At 52.5% G+C, this 26,090-nt stretch overlaps 11 protein-coding genes across 11 annotated transcripts; 6 read left to right on the top strand and 5 right to left on the bottom strand.

Annotated features, from left to right (window-relative positions):
- Nucleotides 1–1,569, top strand: An18g03600 (uncharacterized protein; the record flags this gene model as incomplete). Its single annotated transcript, XM_001398782.3, has 2 exons — nucleotides 1–42; nucleotides 202–1,569. Coding segments are annotated over 2 exons (1,410 nt in total), but the record flags the coding sequence as incomplete, so codon positions are not given.
- Nucleotides 1,570–1,856: 287 nt separating this feature from the next.
- An18g03610 (uncharacterized protein) lies at nucleotides 1,857–4,269 on the top strand (the record flags this gene model as incomplete). The annotated part of the gene is made up of 2 exons (XM_059745727.1): nucleotides 1,857–1,904; nucleotides 1,993–4,269. The coding sequence occupies 2 exons, from the start codon at nucleotides 1,857–1,859 to the stop codon at nucleotides 4,267–4,269; spliced, it is 2,325 nt and encodes a 774-aa protein (XP_059602906.1).
- Nucleotides 4,270–5,232: 963 nt separating this feature from the next.
- An18g03620 (uncharacterized protein) lies at nucleotides 5,233–7,662 on the top strand (the record flags this gene model as incomplete). The annotated part of the gene is made up of 2 exons (XM_059745728.1): nucleotides 5,233–5,431; nucleotides 5,810–7,662. 2 exons carry the CDS (start codon nucleotides 5,233–5,235, stop codon nucleotides 7,660–7,662), a joined length of 2,052 nt encoding a protein of 683 aa, XP_059602907.1.
- A 1,574-nt stretch (nucleotides 7,663–9,236) lies between these two features.
- Nucleotides 9,237–10,496, bottom strand: An18g03630 (uncharacterized protein; the record flags this gene model as incomplete). Its single annotated transcript, XM_059745729.1, has 1 exon — nucleotides 9,237–10,496. The coding sequence occupies one exon, from the start codon at nucleotides 10,494–10,496 to the stop codon at nucleotides 9,237–9,239; it is 1,260 nt and encodes a 419-aa protein (XP_059602908.1).
- Nucleotides 10,497–11,680: 1,184 nt separating this feature from the next.
- On the bottom strand, nucleotides 11,681–12,087 carry An18g03640 (uncharacterized protein; the record flags this gene model as incomplete). The annotated part of the gene is made up of 2 exons (XM_059745730.1): nucleotides 11,681–12,021; nucleotides 12,057–12,087. 2 exons carry the CDS (start codon nucleotides 12,085–12,087, stop codon nucleotides 11,681–11,683), a joined length of 372 nt encoding a protein of 123 aa, XP_059602909.1.
- Nucleotides 12,088–14,080: 1,993 nt separating this feature from the next.
- An18g03650 (uncharacterized protein) lies at nucleotides 14,081–14,581 on the bottom strand (the record flags this gene model as incomplete). The annotated part of the gene is made up of 3 exons (XM_059745731.1): nucleotides 14,081–14,143; nucleotides 14,195–14,222; nucleotides 14,469–14,581. 3 exons carry the CDS (start codon nucleotides 14,579–14,581, stop codon nucleotides 14,081–14,083), a joined length of 204 nt encoding a protein of 67 aa, XP_059602910.1.
- A 392-nt stretch (nucleotides 14,582–14,973) lies between these two features.
- On the bottom strand, nucleotides 14,974–18,056 carry An18g03660 (uncharacterized protein; the record flags this gene model as incomplete). Its single annotated transcript, XM_001398788.3, has 3 exons — nucleotides 14,974–16,983; nucleotides 17,030–17,127; nucleotides 17,174–18,056. The coding sequence occupies 3 exons, from the start codon at nucleotides 18,054–18,056 to the stop codon at nucleotides 14,974–14,976; spliced, it is 2,991 nt and encodes a 996-aa protein (XP_001398825.1).
- A 1,832-nt stretch (nucleotides 18,057–19,888) lies between these two features.
- On the top strand, nucleotides 19,889–22,245 carry An18g03670 (uncharacterized protein; the record flags this gene model as incomplete). Its single annotated transcript, XM_059745732.1, has 3 exons — nucleotides 19,889–20,562; nucleotides 20,601–21,929; nucleotides 22,158–22,245. 3 exons carry the CDS (start codon nucleotides 19,889–19,891, stop codon nucleotides 22,243–22,245), a joined length of 2,091 nt encoding a protein of 696 aa, XP_059602911.1.
- A 303-nt stretch (nucleotides 22,246–22,548) lies between these two features.
- Nucleotides 22,549–22,817, top strand: An18g03680 (hypothetical protein; the record flags this gene model as incomplete). The annotated part of the gene is made up of 2 exons (XM_059745733.1): nucleotides 22,549–22,669; nucleotides 22,702–22,817. 2 exons carry the CDS (start codon nucleotides 22,549–22,551, stop codon nucleotides 22,815–22,817), a joined length of 237 nt encoding a protein of 78 aa, XP_059602912.1.
- Nucleotides 22,818–23,165: 348 nt separating this feature from the next.
- An18g03690 (uncharacterized protein) lies at nucleotides 23,166–24,172 on the top strand (the record flags this gene model as incomplete). Its single annotated transcript, XM_001398791.3, has 3 exons — nucleotides 23,166–23,617; nucleotides 23,682–23,995; nucleotides 24,045–24,172. The coding sequence occupies 3 exons, from the start codon at nucleotides 23,166–23,168 to the stop codon at nucleotides 24,170–24,172; spliced, it is 894 nt and encodes a 297-aa protein (XP_001398828.3).
- Nucleotides 24,173–24,338: 166 nt separating this feature from the next.
- On the bottom strand, nucleotides 24,339–26,063 carry An18g03700 (uncharacterized protein; the record flags this gene model as incomplete). The annotated part of the gene is made up of 3 exons (XM_001398792.3): nucleotides 24,339–24,588; nucleotides 24,641–25,802; nucleotides 25,862–26,063. The coding sequence occupies 3 exons, from the start codon at nucleotides 26,061–26,063 to the stop codon at nucleotides 24,339–24,341; spliced, it is 1,614 nt and encodes a 537-aa protein (XP_001398829.3).
- Between the last annotated feature and the right edge of the window lie 27 nt (nucleotides 26,064–26,090).

Here is a 26,090-nt window from a genome sequence, read left to right on the forward strand (position 1 = left end):
TTTGACAGAAAGAGTTCAGTTATTGTATGCTTTGATAGGTATGTATGCAGTGAAGTCATCATGAGCGGGAGGTGATCTCATCTTAACCCTAACACCATTCTTATACTGCAGTTCTCGTACAACCCGTATCCCAGTCAACTGCAACCATCATGGGCTAACTACAGTACTATACATACCGTACTGGTATAATCTATGTTCAAGTTCTTATCAAAAAGGAAGAAGAAGATCATGTCCCTCCAAAATCTCCTCTCCACCGCCGCCCGTCCCCTCCCCCCCATCCACGACCCCAACTTCGCCTCCCACTTCGACAGCTTCGCCAACTACCGCGTCGTCCTCCTCGGCGACGGCAGCCACGGCACCTCTGAATTCTACGCCGCCCGCGCCGAGATCACCAAGCGCCTAATCGAGCACCACGGCTTCACTACCGTCGCCGTCGAAGCCGACTGGCCCGATGCCGAAGCCATCGACCGCTACGTGCGCCAACGCCCCGGGCCCCAAGCCCACCTCACCAATGACAAGCACGAGCCTTTCCAGCGCTTTCCAACCTGGATGTGGCGCAATCGCGAAATGCAAGACCTAGTCGAGTGGATGCGTGACCACAATGCCAACCTACCCGATCATCAAAAGGCTGGATTCTACGGTCTTGATCTGTACAGCATGGGCGCTTCCATCCGCGCCGTCGTAGATTACCTCGACCGCGTGGACCCAGAGGCAGGAAAGCTGGCGCGTCGTCGCTACGGTTGTTTACAACCGTGGGTGGATGATCCGACGGCATACGGGCTCGCGTCGCTGCGCGGGTTGGCAGACTGCGAAAAAGGCGTTGTGGACATGCTGCGCGATCTGCTGCGAAAGCGACTGCAGTATGCGGAGGAGGATCCGCATGACGGCGAAGAGTCGCATAGCAGTCAGCAGAATGCATATTTGGTGCGTGACGCGGAGAGATACTACAAGGCTATGTATTATAGCTCTGCGTCATCGTGGACCCTGCGTGATACGCACATGGTGGATACGCTGCGACGCATTCTTCGTCATAAGCCGCCAGGCAGTAAGGCCGTGGTGTGGGCGCATAATTCGCATTGCGGCGATGCGCGATACACGGGCATGGGTATCCGGCGCAATGAGGTGAATATCGGGCAGTTGTGTCGGGAGCAGTTCGGTCGGGATAAGGTTGCTCTGATCGGCTGTGGGACACATACCGGGACTGTGGCGGCTGCGCATGAGTGGGATGAGGATATGGAGATCATGAAGGTGAAGCCGTCGAGACCGGATAGTTGGGAGTGGTTGGCGCATCAGACGGGCATTGAGAGCTTCTTGTTGGATTTGAGGCCTACGAAAATGAGTCCGGAGATGAGGGACTTGATGGCGGCGGAGGATCAGCGCTTGGAACGCTTCATCGGCGTCATTTATCGGCCTGATACTGAGCGCATGTCACATTACTCGCAGGCTGATCTGCAGAACCAGTTCGATGCGTATGTCTGGTTTGATAGCACCGAGGCTGTTAAGCCGTTGGAGACGGTGCAGCCGCGGACGGCGATGGGGACGGAAGAAACGTACCCATTTGGGTTGTAGAGTAGATTGTAATGTATTGGTAGAATGTGTAATGAGCAAAAGTAAATAGTGTTTTAAAATAATGATGATGGACGTCGATAACTATAGTTAATGAAGGGATAATGCATAGCACAACGCGCTTAGCTAAGCCCTGACGTCAGCTCACCGCCTGCGGGTGTTTGTTTATTCTTGAATCTCGCCTTCGCCCTGCATTCATTTAATTCATAATCCATCCCCCCACACAATTCCAATTCTTCGACATCTCGATACCCAATTCCAACGTCACCCGATATACATTGACCACCACCATGGCGGTTCGACGGTCCGCCCGCCTGCGCAGCCGCCAGGCCACCGAGGTGAGCACACCACACCATCCCACTCAGCCTCCATTCCGATGGGCTGCTCGCGCCCTTGCATGACATTCACTGACTCGACCTTAAGGAGCCTGAGGCCCCTGCCGACCCCGTCGTCACTGACAACAACGCCCCCTGCGACACGAACAATCACAACAACTCCGAGAACACGTCCGAAATCGATACAACCATGGCTCGTCTCGGCAAACAGCCGGAGAGATTGCCTCCCGTCGTGGAGCACGAGGAGCCAGCTGATGCTGCTAAGGATGTCCCCGTGCAGCGGTCGCGGAAGAAGACCAAGACCGAGACCGCGTCTAAGAGAAGGTCCAAGGTTGAAGCTAAAGAGCCTGTTGCTGAGGTGACTCCGGTGATCGCTGAGTCTCAGTCCAACACGGATACGACTGAACCTGCCGTTGCTGAGACAGAAAAGAAGCCTACTCCCAAGGCTGTGCCTGAACCTGCTGTTGCTGAGACCGAAAAGAACCCTACCCCCAAGGCTCTACCTGAAACTGCCTCCAAGCTATCGACTCCTAAGAAATCTATCCCAACTCTCAAGGGCACACCTGTCCACAGAAACACGCCCGTCCACAGAAGCACTCCCGTCCACAAAAGCACACCCACCAGAACCCCCTCCAGCACCCTCGTGCGCCCGTCCCACCAAGAAATGCACCCCAGCAAGGTCCGCCAGAGCACCACCAAGCAGGCAGACTCCGGTTTGATCCTGGGCTTCAAGCCCATCAAGAAGGACGCCGAAGGCAAGGTGATTAAGGACACTCTCGCCGACAACACTCCTACCAAAGCCAAGGCCTCACCCGCTCCCTATTACGGCACCCCCGCGTTCGAATTTAAGTTTTCCTGCGAATCGCAGCTCAGTGACGAGGCCAAGAAGCTCATGGAGACCGTGCGCGAGGATGCTGCTAAGATCAAAGCCCAGATGACCCTGGAGCCCGACCAGAATCGCGCTGAGGCAGCGGACCGGAAGATCGTACAGCCCAAGGGCAAGGCCAGTCGTTTCAGCGACGTGCACATGGCCGAATTCAAGAAGATGGACTCCATTGCTGGTCATGCGTCGGCTTTCCGTGCCACCCCAGGACGCTTCCAGCCAGTGGTCAAGACGCTCAAGAGAACCAACTCCAAGGCGCGTTTGGACGAATCGGACCGCAACTCGCCATCGCCATCCAAGATTGCACGTCCTTCACCTGCCATTGTTGCCCCTGCTAGCAACAAACGCGTCAAGCATGACAAGGCCGATGATGCATCGACGCGTCGTCCCACTGCAGCCAGTCCTCCTAAGCCTGTGCAACCCCGGCCCAGATCTACAGTGCGCAGCTCGTTGATGACCCCGACGCGGTCCTCTGCGGCGCGTGCTTCTTCCGTTACCGCAAGACCGCCCCGCACCTCGATGATCCCATCGCTCGTCCGGTCTCCTGCTGCGAAGCCGGCCGATGTGCCGCGCACGCCTCAGACAGAGTTCAACCCTCGGCTGAAGAGCAACTTGCCCACTTTGGGTAACCTGAAGTCGATCCTCCGCCGCCACCAGCCTTTGTTCTCCAAGGATCCTTCTAAGATTGCCGCGGGCACCCATGTGGCTGCTCCCGACTTTACCTCGAACCTGCTGTTCGGATCGCGAGGCACCACGGAGGAGCCTGCACAGACGCCGTCCCCCAAGAAGCGCGTGGAGTTCACTCCTAGTGTCAAGGCCCGCCACGAGGAGGTTATGTTCTCGCCGTCTCCATCGAAGGTTCCGGTTGCCAGTCCCTCGCGGACCACTTCCGACGTTGTCTATCCCACCCTGCCGGTGTTGACTCCGGAGCAGAACAGGGTCAGCGCCAAGTCTCCTGCCCAAGCGACAACCCCGACCATCCGCCATGTCCGCCCGTCAGATGTCCATGCCAATCCCCTGCCTGAGGTTGCAGGCGTGCCGCACGGAATCGGCCACAAGAAGAGGACCCGTGAGAGTGGTGAAGACACCAAGACTAATGATCTCCCTGAGGTCGCGGGTGTGCCGCACGGCATCGGCCAGAAGAAGAGAAACCGTGCTGCCCTCGAGGATGAGACAGACACGGAGAATGTGCCGCCTGTCGACTTGACCGCGGACGCGCGCAGTGCTAAGCGAATGAAGATGACCTCGCCCTCTCCGCTCAAGGCGCCCACTCTGAGTGCTCGCAAAGTTGCAGCCCCTAGCCCAACCAAAGCTGCGACTCCCAGTCCCACCAAGCCTCGCTCGCATACTCCTCTACGGTCGGCCACGACCAGCCGCATGAGCACTCCGGGCATCAGCACTCCGGCCAGTGTGCGTGCACGCAACCGGGGTGTGCTGAGCGTCAGCCGCTTGAACATGCTGGCGCAGCCGAAGAACCGTGGCTGATTAAATGAGACTAACATTGATTGCATTTTTGAGCGTTGGACGCATGGTACTTACTGCGACATTTCTTGTTGATGCTTCTTTTCTTTGGCGGCTGCCGTGTATTTAGTGCTCCGGATTGGTGTCTGTGGGACTTTGATTCTTGTGAAATTGTAGGCGCTGGGATGCATCCGATATGCAAGGCGTTCATGATTTGATTGTTTGCTGAATAAAGAGATTGAGACTGTATTATATTCAATTTGGTAACCAGTTAGTTGATCAACCATACGATGATGTATGCGATAACACTAGTTCAGCAGCTTGTTCTTGTGTTGATACGCGGGAGTAGATTTAAAAGGAAGTTTGTGATAACGTTGCGTGCATTTGAGGCACTTGGGGAGCAACGTATAACATACATCGCATAGATGATACAAAGTTACTGACACATTCCACGCCTGATGGGGTGGGAGTTATTTTAGGAAGGCAGCTTATCTGACAGATGAAACAGGTGATCCAATGGAATGCACCTTCCTCTTTCCTCTTGTCTCTTCCTCCATCATTGTCAGAGACCTCCACATCTTCTTCCCTTTCGATGTGCGTGTCAGATACGTTGACCAGCAAGCCACCACTATATTATCGAGCACCTTTGGAGATCTTTCAGCTCATCTATGATGCTTACGTTCGAGTCGACGATTCGTTCAGCACTAAGCACGCAAGTGCCTCACCATGTGATATGATTAGTTCGATCACCCGCGCAGACGCCTAAGAGGTGGGGTTCCATGCATTGAGCAGATCCCTATCTTTCAGCTCTGCCAACTCAGCAGAGAGGGCTCTTATTGAAGAATTGGAACAAACCTCCACCCCAGCCTCCTGAAAACCGACTACTACGCTTGCTCTGCTTGTCACAGCTTGTTGCATTTTAAATCTTTGGGGTGATCCTTCCTCTCCGGAACTTTCCTATACGAGCTACCTCGTCGAAGGGTCATCATGGACGAGAATGAGGGTGTGAGCCAGCCTGTTGTGGATGATGAGGTCAAATCGTGTCCCTTGTGTTCGTGTCTTGAATGGGTTGAACTATGTTCACACGATGAGCCCCGTCCTCGTTTAATCAGTCAGAGAATTGAGCCTTCAGCTATGATAGATGTTCGATATACCCTCTTCCACCAGCAATGCGCTCAGTGCGATGGTATGCCCTATGCTTCGCTCTGTGAATTTTGCAAGCATCTTAGGCCGTGGCACATCGCACATGAAAGGATGTTTGTCAACCCCATGTTTAGGCTAAACTTTGGGAGCGTTCAGGTCATACTGCAGCGGTCTGGAGATTGTGAATTTTGTCGCATTATTACCCAACTTATGGGCCTTGAAGGAGACAACCTAGATTCATTTTGTTTCCTGGATATTATTTACAGGAATTCATACAAGGATCTTGACTTTATCATGGGAATCTGCGTCAAGAGTTTGTATAATAATTTTATCACGAATTTGAGCGTAGGCTAATCATGATTGTAAGGCTACTCAACATCTGCATATCGCATTTTTGGTGGGAACTTTATTTCTTCCCAAGAGGGTAATGAAAGTTCTACCAAACGAACACAATTGCAGCAGCCTATGGTGGACTGGAGCACAGTTCGTACCTGGTTGGGGAAGTGTGACAAAGAGCATGACGGAAAGCTTGGATTTCCGTGTGACAATGGACCTCTAGAAACACCGCCCCTTGAATTTCGAGTTATTGACACCGAAAGAGGATGCGTAGTAGGGGCTCCTCCTGGCTGCAGATATGCTACCCTGAGCTACGTGTGGGGTAGCACTACCGACACATATGCATTGGCAACAACAAACACCATTCAAGCACTGGAAGAAGAAGGCTACCTCTTCAAAATTCCTTTACCGGCCACCATTAGGGACAGTATCCGTGCATGCATTGAATTGAAGATACGGTACCTCTGGATCGACAGACTTTGTATTGTGCAAGATGACAACATCACCGTGAAAGACTCACAGATTAATGCCATGGGTAATATCTACAGCCATTCTTATCTTACATTAGTGGATTTAGAAGGCCGCAGTATGGATCACGGTCTTCCCGGGGTTACGCAAGAAAGAACATTAGAATATCAGACACATGGAATGAAACTGGGCGTCCTAGAGCATGGCATCTTTACGCTTATCACATATGCAAAATGGGGAACCCGGGGCTGGACGTTTCAGGAGGCACTGCTATCAACAAGAGTGTTGTTGCTTGCAGATACAGGGGTATTATTTGAGTGCTCACGGGCTTCTCAGGAAGTCACAAGCTCTGGAGTGTCGAGGCCACTGGATTTAATGTTCAATTTAGCCCAGGATTACAGGAGCCTAGTGAGTGACTTTACTTCTAGGACTCTTACTTTTGATGCCGATGTTCTTAAGGCATTCTCTGGCATTATGCATTGGAAATATGGGTCTGAGCATTATTTTGGTGTACCATACTGTGAATTTGTGAAGGGTATGCTCTGGAATCTCGACACGATCCATAAACACAAGGTACTAGTGGCGAGGAGTGCAGAAACAGGTGATATATTTCCGACCTGGTCATGGTCTTCTATGATGGGGCCTGCTCGGTTGGATTCAAAGACAGATATCCATACATTACTGGGTGTGTGGGGCATCCCATCTTTCGAGGCCAAGGAACTGGTGCACATAATTCGGCCTCATAACTCAGAACTGTCATGGGACGAAGCCGAGGACGGCGGCATGGTTCGAGGACTTGGTATTGTATTGGCGTGGAAAGAAGGTTGCTTCCCAGAGCCATCACCGCTCATGCTGAATGTCAACACGACTTGGGAAGATTATAAGACCGTCATCAGGTCCAGATGGGCATCAGTTGATAAGCTTAACGAAGAAGCACTTGGGGTAGCAAATATTCGGGGAAAGGAAGATTTCGAAAGGATATTTCCCTCATCATACGTGGAACATGCCGATCAGCCAGGAGCATTGCTGGCACATACACAGTCACTCCGTGCTCGGATGGTCCAGCGGGGAGACACAAAGATCAAACCCCATAAATGGCCACCGCATATACATGCAAGTTTGCACAGCTTGGGTGATGAAAAGGTTGACGTGTGGATACAGTCTAACCCTGCCCATTGGCAATTCCTCGGCCATGATTACAGCAAGGATCACGATACCAAACTGGATGTGCTTGCTCTGTCGATGAATCATGAATATTCCAAATATGAATTTCTAGGTCGAGGCGAACAAGGTCAATGGTATGATTCGGAGGGAACTGGCCTCTTTGAACGTGACTATGACATCTTTGTGGTCAACGTATTGCTTGTCGAAACTCGAAATGGACTCAGTCGACGAGTGGCTATAGGTCAAGTCGAGCTTCATGACTGGATTTCTGCGTCACCCGAATTTCGGAATTTTACTCTGGTTTAGAATGTTTGGAGAGGTAGATTTTCAGCGAATGAGCTAGGTACGAGCTGGACTATCTGCTCTCATACAATGAATTGCATGGCTGTTTCTTAGACAAATAGTAGGATCGTTACCATTTATTCTCAAGTTTATCCTGGGAGATGTTAGATCTACAACGTAAGATATTTTCTATCATCTTGTTTCCTGCATTCCCATGTCATTACCAAGGGACTACGATGTCCAACTTCTGTCGAGGCATAAGAATCTGCCACTGCTTAGAAGCCTATGGTTTCCCATCTAATTATGGGGTTTCAAACACATGTATGCGTAATGGGAATACCTCAATTCTACCGTCCCACAACCCTTCAAGCGGATCTGCTTTTTTGGGTGCACAATGCTCATAGCATCATATGTAAAAGCACACTATCTGATAAAACAGCCTGACTACCTTCAAGCAGAACTTGACTGAAATGAGCATAAGTGATACAATCTCATGTATTTCGTTGTACTCCATAGCACCACCATCACTATCATTACGATCCACCTCTGACCCAACCCACCTTCACTTTTAATCTTTGATGAATGATCCCTCACCATCCAAAATAGCACCTCCCACTCCTTAACATTACTCACCCCATATTCCAAGCATCAACTCAACCTTGAAATACCAAGGTGATCTGATCTATACCTCAATCCAACCAGAACTCCATTGACTTATATAAGTTCTTCCAATGTGTGCTCACATACACAAACCATGAATATCCATCACATGGTTTATAACATCCAATCTATTTGGGAATATCATCATACTCTCATACCCAAATCCCATCCAGTACCCAACTCACACAAAGAAACAAACCCTAAACCCAAACCTAAAACCACTGAAGTAAGAACCTACTCCCAACATCCACCTCCACCTCCACCTAGACTACTCACCCAGAAAATGTCGGTGAACGCCAACCAAACTCAACCAACCCAAGCCTAAACAGGTAAAGTGGGACAAGAAAACAAATCACTGATTATCATTCATGGAGAAATGAGGGGTAGACAAAACCACTCACTCACTCACTCACTAGTTTAACTAGTATGTACTAAGTACTACTTTACTCCGTGTTGGCCAGTGAGATGATCGATCATCGCTCGGAATTTTATGATTTATTTGATTGGTGGGGAGAAATGACTCACTCACCTTAGTTACTATTTCTTAACGAACTGTGGGATTTTCGTGCCGGGTTGCCGGTTTGCTTTCCCTGATTTACAGAGTTCATAGTACGTAGTATGCATTTTACCGAGATTTGAAAGTTTTGTTTTATTTAATTTGATTAGATTTGTATTCAGCTATGTTTAAAATATACTCAAGAAGGAAGAATGATATATTAACGCCGTCCCATGGATCGATCCCACCCACGGCAAAGTAAAAAAGTAAAGATAATCAAAAGTGGGTATCGTATCGGGTATCTCCGCAAAGGCAACCAAACCACAACAACAACCACTACACAATGTTCGTAGTCAGTAGTAGTGTTGTCAGTACTGTACAAGAAAAATCAATCATCAGTTCATCAAACCATAATCATCAAAATCATCATCGTCATAGCAGCTTAGAAACTACTCCTACTATCCTGCTTCCCGAACGACTTGGTAAAGTCCAACGGACTTAATTCCCGCTCCGTGGCGGAGTTATTCGTTTGCGTCTCCCCACTCCACGACTGTGAGCCATTTGAATGTCCCGATGGCGGGAGATCCAAACTATGGCCATGATCTCGGTCTAAACTTCGGTCTCGACCGACCCCACTGCGTAAAATGTTGCCCGTCCCCGCACCACCGCTCTCGGAGTGCTCGAACATGGCGATGGAGAGTTCTTCCGAGTCCATGCGGGGAGGGGGCCGTCGACGGGGTGCGGCGCCGGCCGCGGCGTGGTTGAGATCAGAGGGGACGCGAGTGGCATCGACGAAGTCGGGGAAGTCATTGTTGAAATTATCGTGAACAATGTCGCCATTCCGGCATGGGATTGGCGGCGGGACCGTGACAGCCGCGGTGGCCGCATAGAGCGGCGAATCAGGTTTCCAGGTGAGGTTGTGGGCGCTGCGGACGAGCAGGACGAGTTTACCGAGGACGGCGAATTCGAGTTTGAGCTTGATGCTGTAGATGACACCCTTGATCATGGTTTCGAGGATGTAGAGGTCGCGGTATTCGATGACGAGGAGGGCCAAGTCCAGAGCGATGATGATCAGATTGATGGCGACGAGCTGGTACATGATTTTGCGTTTTCCGCGGTCGGGATCGAGACGGAGCATGCGGATGGTTTCCCAGATGTAGAGGACAGAGAGGATGAATTCTTGCAGGCAGAAGCCGGTCATTTGGATCTTTTCCATGATGCTGTAGCCGTCGATGAATATGGCTGGGTGGGAGGAGAGGTTGGAGCCGTAGGTCAGGACGGAGGTGGGGATATGCAGAAGGAAGGCGTTCACGATAATCATGGTGAGGACGCGGCGGAGGACTTTGGGGTTAGGGAGGACGAGGTGCAGTCGCGAGTAGAGCACGACGGATTGGCCGGTTACCATGGCGTACCAGCCGATGGTGATGAAGGTGATGGAGAGGGCTGTGGCGGAGGTGAGGGCGAAGTATTTGAGGAGGAAGCCGACGGAGTAGGGAATCAGGCCGAGAGCGGAGATGAGCAGGGACCAGAAGTAGGGACCGCGATATTGGGAGAAGGTCACGAAAACGAGGATGACCAGTTCAATGGCGTTATACCAGGATAGAGCGGCCATGGTAGCGATGACGATGCGCAGGGCCAGGCTGTCGCCTGAGTAGGGCCCAACCACGCCATTGCCGGGGGAGGCGGTAGGGCCGGTGATCATGATGCCATTGCAGAGAAGACGATATAAGATGGGAAGGAAGTAAAAGAGGAAGAGAAGAGAAGAGAAGAGAAGAGAGAAAGAGGAAGTAGAGAAAGAGGAAGAAGAGGAGAGAGAGGAAGCGAGACTAAGCGAGTAAGAGGAAGGCTAGACGAGTGAGCGACTAACAAGAGGAAGAGGCAGACAGAGACAGCAGCAGCAGCAGAGGCCGATGCAGGATCCGGGGCAGGCGGGCAATTACCCGACATGTAATGAATCAAGAATCATGACAGGTCGTCGGGCTCAGATCCTTGCCGTCTGGGGACACTGAAAGGCAGTCAGTGCCCGGCTGACGGGCGGGGGCCGGCGTGACGCGGTGCATTGTTATTTGCAGTTGCCCTTCGCCTGGTTTATTGGGCGGGGAGACTGTTCACTCTGTTGTCATTATTATTGTTCAGCTGAGCGTTTATCTGTTAGTTAGTTAATGTTGTGTTATGTTAAACTCTGAGATACTCCGTCCTGAGGTGGATCCTAACTCTGGTGGATGATCTCCCACATAGGGTTATGTTATGCCTGCTATACCTGCTCTCCTCCCCTTCCATATGAGATCATATAGGAGAAGAATAAAGGAGAAAAACAGTCCTTGCATCCCCACGTGCATCCCATTATTTTTATTTCGATCATTCATTCAGTTTTATTTTTATCCCTCTGCTCCTGGTCTGAAGAGTTAATAATAACTCCAGGGGGCAGCAGCAGCAGCCACTGCCACACACAAGGCTGAACTTGCTTGCTGACCTGAGTTTCAGTCTAGTCGGCATTGGATTCCGATCATCACATTCCTTCCATCATCCATCATCACAAATCACTCATCATAATTATTAACCCCCCAAAATAAAGCAAGCAAAAAATAACTCCACTCCCAAACTCCATCCCAATATAGTTCTATCCCTCTATTCGATCATAACCATCATCATGAACTAAACATCATCCCCTCCCCTCCCCATTATTATTCCCATTTCCATCACCACCGAACGAAGCAACCACTCTATCCACCTCCCCCCTAACCTCCGGCATCGCTCCCCTCATCTCCCTCGCTAACACATCCCGGAAACTCCCAAACGCCTCCTTCTTCCCCCTCAGATCCTGGTTCCCGCGCTGGATCAACTCCACGAATTCTCTTGTGTAGATATCCGGATTCCTTGCTGCATCTACGTAGTCGATAATCTCGGGGGGGAGTTGGATGCTGTGGATGGGAGGGTCGTTGCTGTTTCCTGGTGATTGTGATTGTGCGTCGGGGTGATTATCGGAGGTGTGTGTGCTGAGGGTGGAGAGCGCGAGGGTGAGGTTCTTTCTGAATGCATAACACGTAATCCGTTAGTAGAGTGGAATCTTAGGTGAGGAAGATGGCAGGGATAGGAAGGAGGGTACATTTTGCGGACGAGCTCTTGTTGAGTTTCGGGACCGAGGTAGCCGTGAACGGCGGATTGGATTTCGAAGAGGTGTTGGATTACGTCTTTGAGGTCGGCTGGGCAGAAGATAGAGTTAGTAACTGATCACATTAAATTAGAGAAAATAAATACACACTGTCGACCGTGCTGAGGGGGATGGGAGCCATGATGTGCTGCTCTGAAACGTGAAGCTTGAAGCTGAGGCGGATTCTTGTTGGATGATGACGAGAGCAAAGAAGAGTCGAGTCCGGGGTAGACTAACCGTTTTGGGTAATACGATGCTAACATGGTTTTGATTTCCTACGGATCCCGCCGCTTTATGATTATGGCACCTGAGCACCTCCGGGCCACACACTCGTTGCTCGCAGAGCATGCACTACATTTTGCTCTGCTTTGGATGGTCGCGTCCCTAACTCTGCCAAATGGAGCTGTTACTAGATATCTTTGGGTACTAAGCCGATCAGGCTGATTCTGTACGTGACATGTAGAGCCCTACGTAGCATTTACAACAACGTAAGAACACGATACAGTTCTCTGGTCCAACCTTCTATTATCCTGATACTGATCCAGTATGGCAAATGTCGGATTATTATGAGCACATGCCCCTCTTTGTCGATGGCATGATGAAGTATATGGGACGAGATGAATTCAGAAATTCCTGTCCCCATTGGATAAGGATCGCGAGCCAGCGCGACAGCCACGGGTGAGTCCATGCATCAGCTGGTCGTGACACAGCAGGCCAGCGCCTCCCTCCGACCCGACCCGAGGGACATGGTCGTCCGTGCAGTCTGAATAGTCGTCAAGGTATTCACTGAGAAGGTTTACTAGGCAATACGGCGTTTGTTGAGCGAGCATACGTACCGTGAAAGGTGTCCATGTGAAACTTCCTTAGTTCAATAGAGGATAAACGGGTTAAAAGAAAGCATGCTGGCAGTCACAAGTTCCTAGACGTCATCTTCTTATGTGCAGCCACCTTTTTGAGTATCCATATTCTATTGTTGTCACGTGTTTGCTACTAAGCCTGATCAATGTCTTATTACAATTGCTTATGCCGATTGTCGAGTTGTGACTGACTGTATTTATGAAGAACCCAGAAAATAGCAATATAGAAGATTTTAACAACTATTTCATCCACCAATGGGCCTCGGATATCTGTACATAAGTTGACCAGGTAGAGTAGAAGGATGGAAGACAACGAACGCGAGCCAAACGTCATCTCGTCTCACCGTGGACATCTACATTCATTATGGATGGTCCTGGCCTCCAAAACACCCATAGCTTGTTTAAAAAGGTAACTATGCTATAATAATTGACATGCACATCTTGCCATCCACTCATAAAACCATAATCAGTCGAATTAGTGGATATAGAAGATTGATGCTGTGAGATGACTAGAGAATGTAGACTGACAGTTTCTGAATATGAATAGGATATATGTGGGCGACCCCTTCCACCCGAGAGAGAGAACTGGAGAATATAGGCTAACATTATAAATTTGGATAGATTGTATGTGTTTGACCCCTTCTTACCTGAAAGATAACTCTAGATTATAGGCTGACAGTGATAGGATTACATAGTGTGATGGTATGAATGTGAGTGACCAGTTCTGTCTGAGAGATGACTTGAGCATATCTTTCGTACAGATAAAATTTAGTAAACATTTTACCGGATTTGCTAGATACTGCAGTATTGCCAAACCCTTATTCTTGTAAGATCTCTGAATTACATTATGCTTGTTGTCCACTAATAAACTTTTACAAGAATGTCCGAATTATTATACTGCTCGATCCCTTGGGGGCATGCCATGGATAATTCGGCATCAAGCCTGAATAGGGCTCTTTAGACGCCTTGGTTTAGGTTTTTCCTATTGAATTAAGATTCCCTATACTGTTATGCAAATGCAAAGGCTTTTTTTATATGAAATATCATTCTATATTATTTCTGAGTAGTCTTTCAATGCTAGGTTATACGGATTTATTGATATGTCTTTCCCGATTATCGCTTTTGTTTGAGAGACTGTTTGAACCCGTTCAAACTTCCTCTAATTTGATCTCATTTCTGGCAGTACACAACTTTCGACATATGATAAGATAGGGAGACCAATTCAATACGTAGTGTACTAAACGATCCGTGTTGCAACCAACTTTACTCTTCTTATTCTCATGTCACCGAGCAAATCTTGGGAATTCCAAGTCTCCAGCGACCAGGCATGGCTTTGGATTCCTAAACACCGAGTACTAGTAAATGGTAAACTTCGCCTACTATGAGACGTACTATGTTCATCATCTTCGACGCGGTCGAGCTGAAGTTTCAAGCAGCCATAAGCACTGAAGTCTCTGGACTAACCGGAAAATCAGTTCAGTGATCACGCCTAGCTCTTATATGTGACTTGTGCGGTCGACCTTACGCGAGTTATATGGAAGTCGACTGGATATACCGACCACCCCCCTCCACGGTGGAATTTCTATGCTAATCCGCTGGGCTGTACAGTATATTCGAACCTATAAGATGCGAGTGATCTATATAGGGCTGCAGTAATGGCTCATACCTTCGTTGAGGACTGTTGGGACGCGTATCTCTCCGTCGCTTGGCTGATATACCGTTTTTGGTCTGGCGGTTAGTGTGTTGACGAGTACTTCTAGGGTAGATTTCTATCTGCATATTGATTTTGAATTAGTGAACTGGAATGGTACTCTTTATAATGGAATATTCTATAAGTCTAAACGAATACCCAAGGGACCTTTCTTTGAGCAACCGTGGGCGTTGCGGCCAAGTCTGATTACGTCCGGATTGCAGCACACGCACCGACGCGCTCATGCCTTGATCCCAGCTGACCCTAAGCGAAAAGCGGCGCTACCTTAAGACCTATTTTGGAAATGGAAAGTCGACAGCGTTCCGCAGAAATCCTGTTTAGTAAAAGGTATACTTCGTTATTATACTCGATATAGTTCATAGAAACTATGATTCAATGCAATGCTCGCTCGCTGATACAAGTCTACCTATGTATACCAGATACCGCTCTATCTATATTCAACCCTCACATCTGCACTCAGCTATACTTCGCGCGTCCGCAGCGGCACCCGCGCCATCTCGATCTCCGTCTCCATCTCTAACCCCGACAGGCTTGGGAATCGCCGGCTAAAGTTGGCTTCCCAGTCATCGCCTGCCGTCGCCGGCGAGCTCACCGTCGGACTAGCGGGTTGGCTCTCCGTCCGCGTCTCGATACCCCCCACTCGGAGCCCCTTGGGCTTGGGTGGCAGAGCCGGTCGGGACGACCCGGTGCGCTGAGAGGCGGCATAGCCCGTCGAAGCCGTCTCCTGTCGAGGCAGTCCGCGCGATTCGTACCGCTCCTGCATCGATGACGTTGTCGTGCCGCTGACCCGCGATCCTCGCGTGTCCGGACGTGCCTCCGTGGGCTTTGCCTGCAAAGCGGCGCTTGACTCGTCCGTGTATCGCCCGTAGCCCGTCGCCGTTTTGGGCGGAACCGGTGGCCGGTTCGACTCGCTCAGCAGCGACTGCACCTTGCTCTGGATCGCCTGCGACCGGGACCCGTCGCCGCCCTTGAAGCCACCCGCTCCACCTTCGGCCACCCGCCGGCGGTACTCCTCTGCTGCCTTGGCTACGCGCTTCTCCTCCTGGGAGAGCCGCCGCCGCTCCAGCTCCCGCCGCATCTCCGGCGAAATGTCCTCGCTGTCCATCTCGATCAGTTCGCTGGCCGGCTCTGCCGTCACCTCCGGCGAAGGCAGTACGGGTTTGGGGAACTCTTCCGCCACTGGAGACTGTGCCTTGCTTTCTTGGTTACTATGTTCGAACCGCCGGAACGCATCGCCGAATCGTCCCGCAAATAGCGTCTTTGTGCCTGACAGGGACAGCGTCGACAAGCTCGACCGTTTCGTGTGCTTGGACGTGCCGCTATACCGCTTCTCGCGCTTCCGGCTGCTCTCCTCTTCGCGTGCGCGCAGATAGTCCACATCCGACGAGATGTTGCGGTCGTACAGCTGGTCTGTTTCGGTGCGCGCGTGTTGCAGCGGTGCGCCGCCTTCATAAGGGCTGCGTGGCAGGTCAAGGGAGGAGCGCGCGCTCTCCGACCCGCGAGGCAGCTCAAAACGTGCGCTAGCATGAACAGACACAGGCCGGGAGCGGCTGTTGGCTGACCGAGATCGGCCCACGGGCTCCTCCACATCCAAATTGGTAGGTCGGAGTCCGTCAAGCGACGGCCGTGGCGAAGCAGACAGATCGGAGACGCGGTCGTTCGAGACTCGCGGGTTGGGGAAGGACGAAGAGGTGGGTGACGGAGCTTTGCTTTGCCGAGCTGCTTTTTTGTCCGCCTCTGCCGGCCACGGTTGGCTGGATGGCCGACGCTGGTGGTCGCTGGACGGGAACTTGTAGATGGGCCGGCTGGCTGGCTTGGAGTTCGGCACACCAGGCGTCGCCGGCGGGGAGGTCATGGTACCAGTCGAGACCATGGTGGGTTTCTGCGGCACAGGCTGGTACAAGGGAACCTGAGGCCGGGACTCCTCGCGGTAAGTCTCGATCACCTCGGACGACTTGGTCTTGATCGGTGCCGGCTGGGGACGGCGCTGAATGGTCGGCTCCGAAGATGTCTTGGGAAGAGGATCGTTCTCTGCCGCGGGGCGTTTGGCGAACGCATCGTCTGCCAGAGCATTGGTAAGTCGTTGAGCCAGATCTTCGTCTTCCGTTTTCTCGGACACGGTGGGCTCAAAGTCGAACTTGCCCCCTTTCTCATGCAGGATCTGGAACTGATCCAGCGACGGGAACCGGTTCGAGAACTCATCCGCGGAATCCCGCTGTCGGTTTCCAGCATCCAAGACGGAAAATGGATCGCCAGATCCACGGAATGGTGACGGACTCGGCTTGGCCGAGTTGTGCTGGGACGGGGTTGGTCTGGTCGGGCGGCCGCGTCGCATGGGGGCAATCTCGGGAATGATCTGCGTCTCTTGCATTGGGGGAGAAAAGACGGCGCCCACCTGTGGTGTTTCTGTGGGGGAAGGTGGCAGCTCCTGGTAACGGCGGGCTTCCGACGTCGAGCGATTGGCATAGATCTATCCGTGTGAGTATCCGCACTGCGTCTGCAGGTACCTGACTTACGTCTCGGATCGGCACATCCTTGCCTTGCATGTGGCAGATCTCGCGCACCACTTCATAGATATTCGGGCGTTTTTGCGGGTGTTCTTTCAACATCCAGGCTGGGAGAGTCAATACAATGCCTTTCTTTCGCGCAGAGGGTCTTACCAATCAGCATCTTTAAGCGGTCGGAGAAGGGTGGGTAGCTAGGGAATTTGTAGCTGGCATTCAAAATGGCCATCTGTCCCACCTCCTCAAACGGAGTCGTGTAGTAGCATAGTTTATATAGGAGGACTCCCAAAGCCCAGATGTCGCTCTTCTCGTCAATAGGCTGCTTCCGATAGACGTCGATCATCTCCGGACTGCGATACTGCAGCGTCGTATGGCGCTGCACGTCATCCTCAATCAGCCGGCCTTCAGCCGCCGAAGTGGCCGCGGGGCGCGGCGGCGCAGTAGACCCAAAGTCGCACAGCTTATAGAGCGTGGAGCTTCCGTGACGGGAGATCAGCACATTCTCGACTTTAAGATCCCGGTGCAACAGCGGAGGCTTGAGGTAGTGCATGCATGCGACACCCTCGGCCACGTCCGAGAAGATCCTGATAATCTCTGGCTCGGTCAACCGGTTCTGCAAGCGCGTGTTCATGAAGTCGATCAGTCCGCCGCCGGCGCAGAATTCCATGAGGAGAAAGACCTCGTATCCGCCGCCCTGCAGTTGCGACGCATGAGAGTCAATGTAGGTGACAATATGGCGGTGTCCCTTGAGCTTCTTCATCGTTTCGACCTCCGTGCGCATGTTGGCCAGGGCCGCCTTGTCGGGGACGGCCACGCGCTTCAGCACCGCACGATCGGAGCCATCGACAGGTTGAGGCAGGCGCACGACGTAGACGTGGGCGAAACCACCTTCGGAGAGGTATTTCTCAACCACGACCCGGTGGCTGCCCACCTGGACCTTGGTCCCGGGCAGAAAAGTACCGGCGGGGGCATTGATGGCGGCCATGGGGTTGTAGACGGGGATCGGGAGATGCGGAGCCGCCTGTGACTGGTAGGACATGGTGGATGGGACGGGCCCTCGAGGGGCACGAGAGCGATGGTCAACAAGGACAGGCTATAGCGGCATCAAAGGGAAACGCTGATTGCGCGAGAGAGTAAGAAATAGAGGTCGGCTGAGGCTGAAGCCGGGGCAGGACGGAGAGAAGGACAGTTGGCGGCGGGGAAGGGGGCGGTACCTGACAGGGCCAGGGGCAAGAAATGACGCCAACAGGGGGGTGGGAGACGGGAGGAAGAGGAGGAAGAGAAGGAAGAGGGAATTTCTGGTAAACAAGTCGAGAGGATGGGAGACAGCAGCCAGCAGAGCCGGATGGGATTAGACTGACCAGCAGCAGCAGCAACGCAGCAGGCGTCAGGACTGGAGACTGGAGACTTGAATGGATTGGATGGCGTCGGCCGGCTTCCGTTAAGCGTGGAGTCACCGCCTGGCAGTAAGTTTGGTGCAGCAAAAGGCTGAAACAAGGCGGATCTCGAATTTCAGGCTGACAGAAGTTGTTTTACTATAAAACTGGGGAGAGAGAGGCAGAAGTTTTGAGGCGTAAGTATCTCCCCTCTTTCCCTCTCCTTTCTCTCCGCAACTGACTTAACGCATCCCGTGATCGCTTGGTGCCTGGAGATCACGGACGGACATCATCGTGATCATCCCGGCTGCAGGCGGTCAGAATCCGACCATATGAGTGACTGCGGTGGCTACTTTAGCTTTACTATCTAATACGACTGGACGGAGATATATTAGTGTTCAAGATGACTGGCAGTCATCCGTGAGGCCATCCGACCCTTTTATTGCCTGAGGCATAAAACGGAGAAGATTCACACGTGATAATCATTAGTCATGAATTGAACCAACCAGCGAGTGCGGAGACGTTGACCAATCAGAAGACTGCCGGTTCCCCACGCGATGCTCCAAAACAGCGAAACCAAAACAAACACAAACACTCAATATTTAGTGATCCTGCAGAGATATAAGCAAATCTTGATCGCTATTATTGCAATCAGCGGATACAACAAGGAATCCATGGTAGTCTACCCAGTAGATAACTCTAAGCCCACCCGGCCAGGGTTCTAATTAAGGTTGTGAGATCCCAGCCGGGTTCGCGGCGGGTGCTTGTGCTCTATAGACTTCCGCTGGAATGTGGACGTGCCACTGCATTCATCACGACATTGTATAGCAGGCTGCACCGGAGCTCATTGGGAGTGCCGATAGAATTCCAGTAGCCCTCCAGAATGTAGTGTACAGCTGAAGCCGATCCCATCGGAATCCCCGTTTGACAAGGGATCGAATCAGAAACTGTCAATCGGTCGTGCTCAGCAACTGAAACCCAGCCATTGAGTGATCATCGTTTATCCCGATTTATTGTCAACTATTCCATCTCCTTCCACTGCCACATCAGCCAGGTTACACACACAGAATATCCCACCGCTTCAGCGGGTGAGCTTTATAGTATATACATAGTATATCTCATTTAACGCTGGTCGCCAGGGATCCGTTAGCGTTGCTGCGAGGATCACACAAACGGAGTCGATCCTGATTAGGCGTTCCTCTTGCCGCCAGCCGATCTCTCATCCCACGTCGCCTGTCTTCTCCGTCTTCTTTCTCCTCCCTCGCAATCATCGTGTCACCTATTATTATTGTTCCACCAGGTATGTGCTCTCACTGACGATTGCTGAGCTATCTGACCTCCTATCTCGATCTAGACGCGCTGGATTCCAGCGCCTGCCTTGTCGTCTGATCATGTCGCCTCGATCGCAAATGCGCCTCCACTAGCCATCAACAAGCGATATATATATTATATAAACACCTATCGAAGCCTAATTTATTCTTAACGACCGCCTACCATGGACGAGGGACCTCCTCCACCCCCTCCCCCTCACGGCGAGAAGCCACAAACCACCCAGGGCGAATATCGCAAGACTTCCGACCTCCCTCCTGGCAACTACGACATCTTTATCATCCCCCCTCACTCCGCCGGCTCCGGATTCCTCTACCTCCCTTCCCTCCAGCCACAACGCAATAGCTTCATCGCGGGGTCCGCCTGCACACTCTTTGTTGTCCTACTTTGGACCCTCCTATCACCCCTTCTAAAAGCCTGGTACGCTGCCACCGTCGCCAGTGGCAGCGGCATGGCCATCGCCGTGCTGGCTATCGGAGTTGGGGTCGCCGGGTGGGCCGTGGGCGCCTCACAATCAGATTCTGGGGGAGGCCGACGACGGGCCAATTTTGGATTTAGCACCGGCGGGGGTCCAGGCGCGGGTGGACCCTCCGGCAATGGCGCCGGAGGTGAGTATGCGCGGGGACAGCAGTATGGGGCCCAAAATCAGGGCCCGAACGGTCACAATGGTGGACAGGGACAGGGACAGGGACAGCAGCAATATGGGGGCAACTTCAACTCGGGTCCGCCTCCGGGTGCAGGCCAGTATGGCGGGAACCATCAATACCAGAACACTGGTGGGCCCGGAAGTGGACCACCCCCGCAACCGCCGCCGCAGGCAGGCGGATCAAATAAGACAGGGTTCGTCTGCCACCCGGCTCTGAAAGCAAACCTCAAAGTGGAGCTGATTGGGAGAAGGCCCGTGAAGAGACCCGGCGCAAGGAGGAGCTGCGCCGCAAGATGGAGGAGTTTAAGCGAAAGCGGGAAGCCGAGCAGCGCGAGAAGCAGCAGAAGCGCGAGCGCGAGGCCATGGAGCGGGAGCTGCGGGAGCGCAGAGAGCAGCTCGAGAAGGAGATGGCTGCCGCCAAGGAGGCGGCCGCCCGTGAGGCCCGAGAACGGGCGGAGCGCGAAGCAGCCGAAGCCAAAGCCAAAGCGGAGCGAGAGGCCGCGGAAGCTCGAGCCAAGGCGGAACGAGAAGCAGCGGAAGCGCGTGCCAAGGCGGAGCGTGAAGCTGCGGAGGCCAAAGCTAAAGCGGAGAAAGAGGCCCGAGAGGCCCGCGAGCGAGAAGCACGTCGGGCAAAAGAAGCCCGAGAACGAGAGGCGCGACGCGCCGCCGAAGCCAAGGCCCGTGCTGAGCGCGAGGCCGCGGAGGCCAAGGCTAAAGCAGAGCGTGAAGCTGCTGAGGCAAAGGCCAAGGCAGAGAAGGAGGAAGAGGAGCGTAAAGCTGCAGCTAAGAAGGAAGCTGATGCTAAGTTCGCGGCGCTCAAAGAGGCTGCCGCGAAGAAGTATGCCGAGAAGAAAGCCAAAGATGCGCAGGAGGCAGCGGCCAAAGAAGCGGCCAGCCAAAAGGCATCTAGCACGTCCACTCCCCGCACTCCATCACCCAAGAAACCTGCTTATTCCCGCACCGATACCGACAGCTCATATTCCAATTTTCGACCGACTGACCGTCCCCGCCGGCCGTACGGCGGCGCCACCTCTGGGTCATCAGTGTACTCGGACTCTTCATACGCGCCGTCACAGACAACAGCACGCACGACCCCACCACCATCAAATCGCGGGGCCTATGAAACCAAAGATCCTGACAAGATTGTCATCAAGGGCGTGTTCGAGTTCAACAACAACTTTGTGCGCAGCCCTGTGGCGCAACTTGTCTCAGGCCAGGGCATGGTCAGCGACGGATTGGTTCTGAGGATCACGACAGAAGGCCTCTTCATCGACGACGACGTGCGCGGTGTCGGTCAGCGGGAATGGGATGTGAAGGCGTGGACGATGAACCTCGTTGAGGTATGGTGTCCGAAATTCGGGGCGCAGCGCCAACCACCGAAGCCCCCGCCGGGGCCATTCAATCGGCGCGGGAATGAACCGACCCCAGAGGAATCGGAAGCATTCCTCGGCAACCTGCTCAAGATGTGCAAGAACACGTGCCGATTATCAACAGGCGGAGGAGAGGATCAGCGCACGCTGCATGTGTTGCGGGCGTCGGTGCGTGACCACGAGGGCAAACGGTATGTGTTTGTGTTGCAGGAGACGGAGGGGTGGAAGGTGGCGATTGGATTGCAGCGGTTGCGACGGGGGACGTTGTCGCGGGCATTAGGGGTGATGGGGTTGGGAGTGAATGAGAGTCGGATGATATTATCAGGATTAGGATATGAGTGATGATACCTTATGTATATACCAGCCAGTCAGTCTTTAGCACATAATTATCAAACTTTCCAGTTTACTTACTAGTATAGTAATAGTGGCGTTAGCCCTAAGCCAACATCACCGGAATGTGGCGTCCCCATCCACATCCATCTATACACTCACCACGTAGATAAATAAAACTACACAGATACTAAACAAGATATATTCAATACATCATCCCAACCCCACAGCAAATGAGTGCAGGAAAATCCCCCTTGGGAATAAACCTCCCCAGGGTCATGACGTCGGAACCAAACAACTCCCTTCCCCCCGCTTAACCCCAACCCAACCACCAACGCCAACATCAAACCCAGACAAAACCTGTCGCAACATCACCACCACTCATTCATCCCATGATTAAGGCAAATGGCTACAGCTACTGCAGACAACAAGACCAATATGGAATGATACCAACAATACGAACTCAGGAAGGACAGGAGAATGTCCCTCTGGACAATCAGCCTCGTCACGCAGATCCTGTGCCTGGCGCTGGTAACGGCGTTTGTCGCGCTACGGGGAGTTGTCGCGTGGCGGTTCAAGAAGGGGGTGGATGTTGAGGATGGTATGTATCATCATACCTTTAAACCCTCTTAGATATAATTAAGATGGCGTTGGCTAATGCGGGTGTTAAACTAGGGTTTTGTTTTGTATCGCTGGTATACTATACTACCTACCCTAACCATACCATATCTATCTATACTGAGTTATAGAATGAGAGACTGATATAAAGAGGGGTAGATATTCTTCGACGCATACTGTATATTAGTTCTTTTCTGTTCGCATATTCCCCTTCCCTTATATTACTTACATATTATCTCGACATACTAATCAATGAATTGGAATAAATGGATAGACATCTTCAACAACGGCGCCGAACCCCCCTCAACCCTCACCACCTCGGAAGCGACACTCGTCTACAAGGTGCGATTCCCCTATCCCTCATACATTAGTATTTCTATATTCCACCTGAAAGTTGAAGTTATATATCCCACCTGAAAGTTACTAAATGAACTAAATGAAAATAGATATTCTACACCCTAACAATCCTCTACGTCCCCATGGTCCTCCTCGCCAAACTAACCCTCCTCACCATCCTGGCCCGGCTCTTCATCCTGCGCCGCGGCCAAATCCTCACCGTGTACCTAACCATCATCATCACAACGCTCTACTACATCATCATCTTCTTCATCAAAATCTTCATCTGCAACCCCGTCTCCACATTCTGGACCTCGCCCAACGACCCCCATAACCCTAATTGTCTATCCGAAGGGGCGGTATTTCTCGCTGACGCGATCATGAGCGTCATCACGGACTTGGCTATTTTGTTGTTGCCGATTGGGTTGATGTTTCCACTGCGATTAGCTGTGGTGAAGAAGGTGAAGGTGGGGGCGATGCTTGGGTGTGGCGGGTTAGCTGTTGGGTTTAGTATTTATCGGGTTGTGTTGGTGGTCGGGGAGGGGGAGGGCGGGTTGGGTGATAGTCGGGTATATGCGAGGGTGTTGCTTTCTGGGTAAGGTTTTTTTGTTTTCTTTGGGGGGTGGTGATGTGGGTGATATATGCTGACTTGTGGATAGGAATGCGGAGGGAGGATTCGGGTTGATTTGTAGTTGTATACCGGCGCTGCATATCCTCCTCTCGAGGGTGAAGGGGAAGATGAGGAAAGGGTCGACGAGTACGAGGAAGGGATCTTCGTCGACTGCTTCTGGGGATGGGAGTGGGGGGAAGAAGAGGGATCAGGGGACTTCGAGTACTAGTGGGGGTACTGCTGCGCCTATTGTCATTACGAGTTCGCCGGAGGATGTTCTTCATGATCCTGGGGGGTTGCTTGCTTCGCTTGATGTTGATGTGTATGATCATGTGTATGATCATGATGAAGAGGAGGGACGGGGTGAGAAGAGTGACAATAGGGAGGAAGGCTAGATGTACATAAATTACAGTTGACTACTTAAGGCTTAAGGTTACTACTCAGTTATTAGGATCATCATACATTCATCCTATCCCAACTCATCAGTCATCCCAGGTATATAACGCCTCTGGCATCCGCCAGCATACTATCAATCAATAATCAATAAGACACTCCGTCCACAACGGATGAAGGAAAGAACCAAAGGAAAATAAGAAAAAAAAAAAAGAACAGTCTATCGCCCAGTCTGTCATGCGGGTGGGAATCAGAGGAAAGGAAAATCGAACAAGAAAACAGCAGCAGCAACACTTTTTAGCATGCACGCTGTCTAAAAGGGAAATCCGCCGGGGAATCCTCCGCGCTGTCCTCCTGCGTGCGCAAATCCGCCGCCGCCGTTCATCATGTTGAACAGCACGCTGGGGTCGATGTTGATATGGGTTCCTCCCATACCGCCCATACCACCCATTCCGCCCATTCCGCCCATACCGCCCATGCCTCCCATGCCGCCGAAGCCGCCGTGCGAGAACATGTCAGCTGGGTCCATCAGGTCATCGCCGTTGTCGTAGGCAGCACGTTTCCTATGCTTGGTTAGCGAAAGCCACTCATCACCACATCAAAGGATGAACTTACTGAGGATCACTCAAAGTCTCGTACGCCTCACCAATCTCCTTGAACTTCTCGTCACCCGCATCCCCGTCCCGGTTCTTGTCCGGGTGGTACTGGATCGCCATCTTGCGGTACGCCTTCTTGATCTCTTGCTCGCCCGCGTCCTTGGACACTCCGAGGATCTTGTAGTAATCCTTGCGCTGCGCCTTCTTCAGCTCAAACTCGGCCCGACGGATTTCCTCTTGGATGCCCTTCTCGGTCGGGTTCGACTCCGCCACCGCCTTGTAGTCGCGCACAGCTTCTTCCCAATTGCCGGCACCGCCGTGCGCCTTGGCGCGCATCTTCTGCGCTTTGAGGTACCCGGGGTCCAGCCGCAGGGCCTCGTTGCAGTCTGCCACTGCACTGTCGTACTCCTTCAGGTTGATGTAGGCCTGCGCCCGGTTCTGCAGGATCTTGGCGTTCTGGTCCTTGTTCTTCGGGTCCACCGTCAGCGCCTCACCCCACAGGTCGATGGCGCGACGATAGTCCTTGGCCTTGAATGCCGTGTTACCCTCTTCCTTGGTGCGCACCAGCTTCTGCACGGTCCGCAGCAGCTTGATCGCCGCCTTCATATCCGGATCCAGACCCAGACACATCTTCAGCAGCTTCAGCGCCTGCTCCGTGTCACCCATACCGTAGAAGGCCCGGGCGCGGATCATCAGCGCATCAGGGTCCTGGCTGTTCACGCGGAGCATGCTAATAGCAATGTCCTGTGCCTTGCCGTACGAGTTGTCGTTGCCCATCTTCAACTGGGCCTCTGCAGTCATCAGCGTCCACTTGCGGGGCTCCTTGACGCCTTGTCCGAGGAGCTGACGGGCCTGGTCGAGGCAGAACAGCACCATTGAGACACCACGGTCCTGCGAAAGAGCCTCCTCCGCCTGGCTGACGAAGCGGAGCATCTTCTCTGCGGCCGCACGGTCAGTAGCGGAGGCCGGGGGCTCGATACGAGACAGCACATCAAGAGCCTCCGTCGGACGGCCCAAGCTGGTCAGGATACGGGCCAACCGGTACATGATCTTAGTGTTGGTGGGGTCGAGCTCGCAGGCCCGTTCGCAGTCCTCCAGAGCAGCGAGATATTGGTTGGCCGCCATGTATGCTGCAGCCCGGTTGGACAGGTAGACGGACGAGTTGGGGCTAATCTCGAGAGCTGTACCATTGTTACTAACACTGCAGAAGATTGTCCGGCAGAATCAGGTATTAACCTACCCTTGGTAAATTCCTCAATGGCGCGGGCATAGTTGCCATCCTTGAAAAACTTGTTTCCAGCCAGCTTGAAGGAGTCGGCCTCCGCGGTGTTTCCATTGGACCGGTGAGGGGGCGGGGTCGGACTCTTCTCCGTGTGAGTGCCATTCACACCGTTGGTGGCAGAGGGAGAGCCGAGGCGGGGATCGTTGGTGTCAACGTCCATCGAGCTCCGGAGATCATCGCGAGCAGC

Source organism: Aspergillus niger (assembly GCF_000002855.4).
Source record: "Aspergillus niger supercontig An18".
Lineage (NCBI taxonomy): Eukaryota > Fungi > Ascomycota > Eurotiomycetes > Eurotiales > Aspergillaceae > Aspergillus > Aspergillus niger.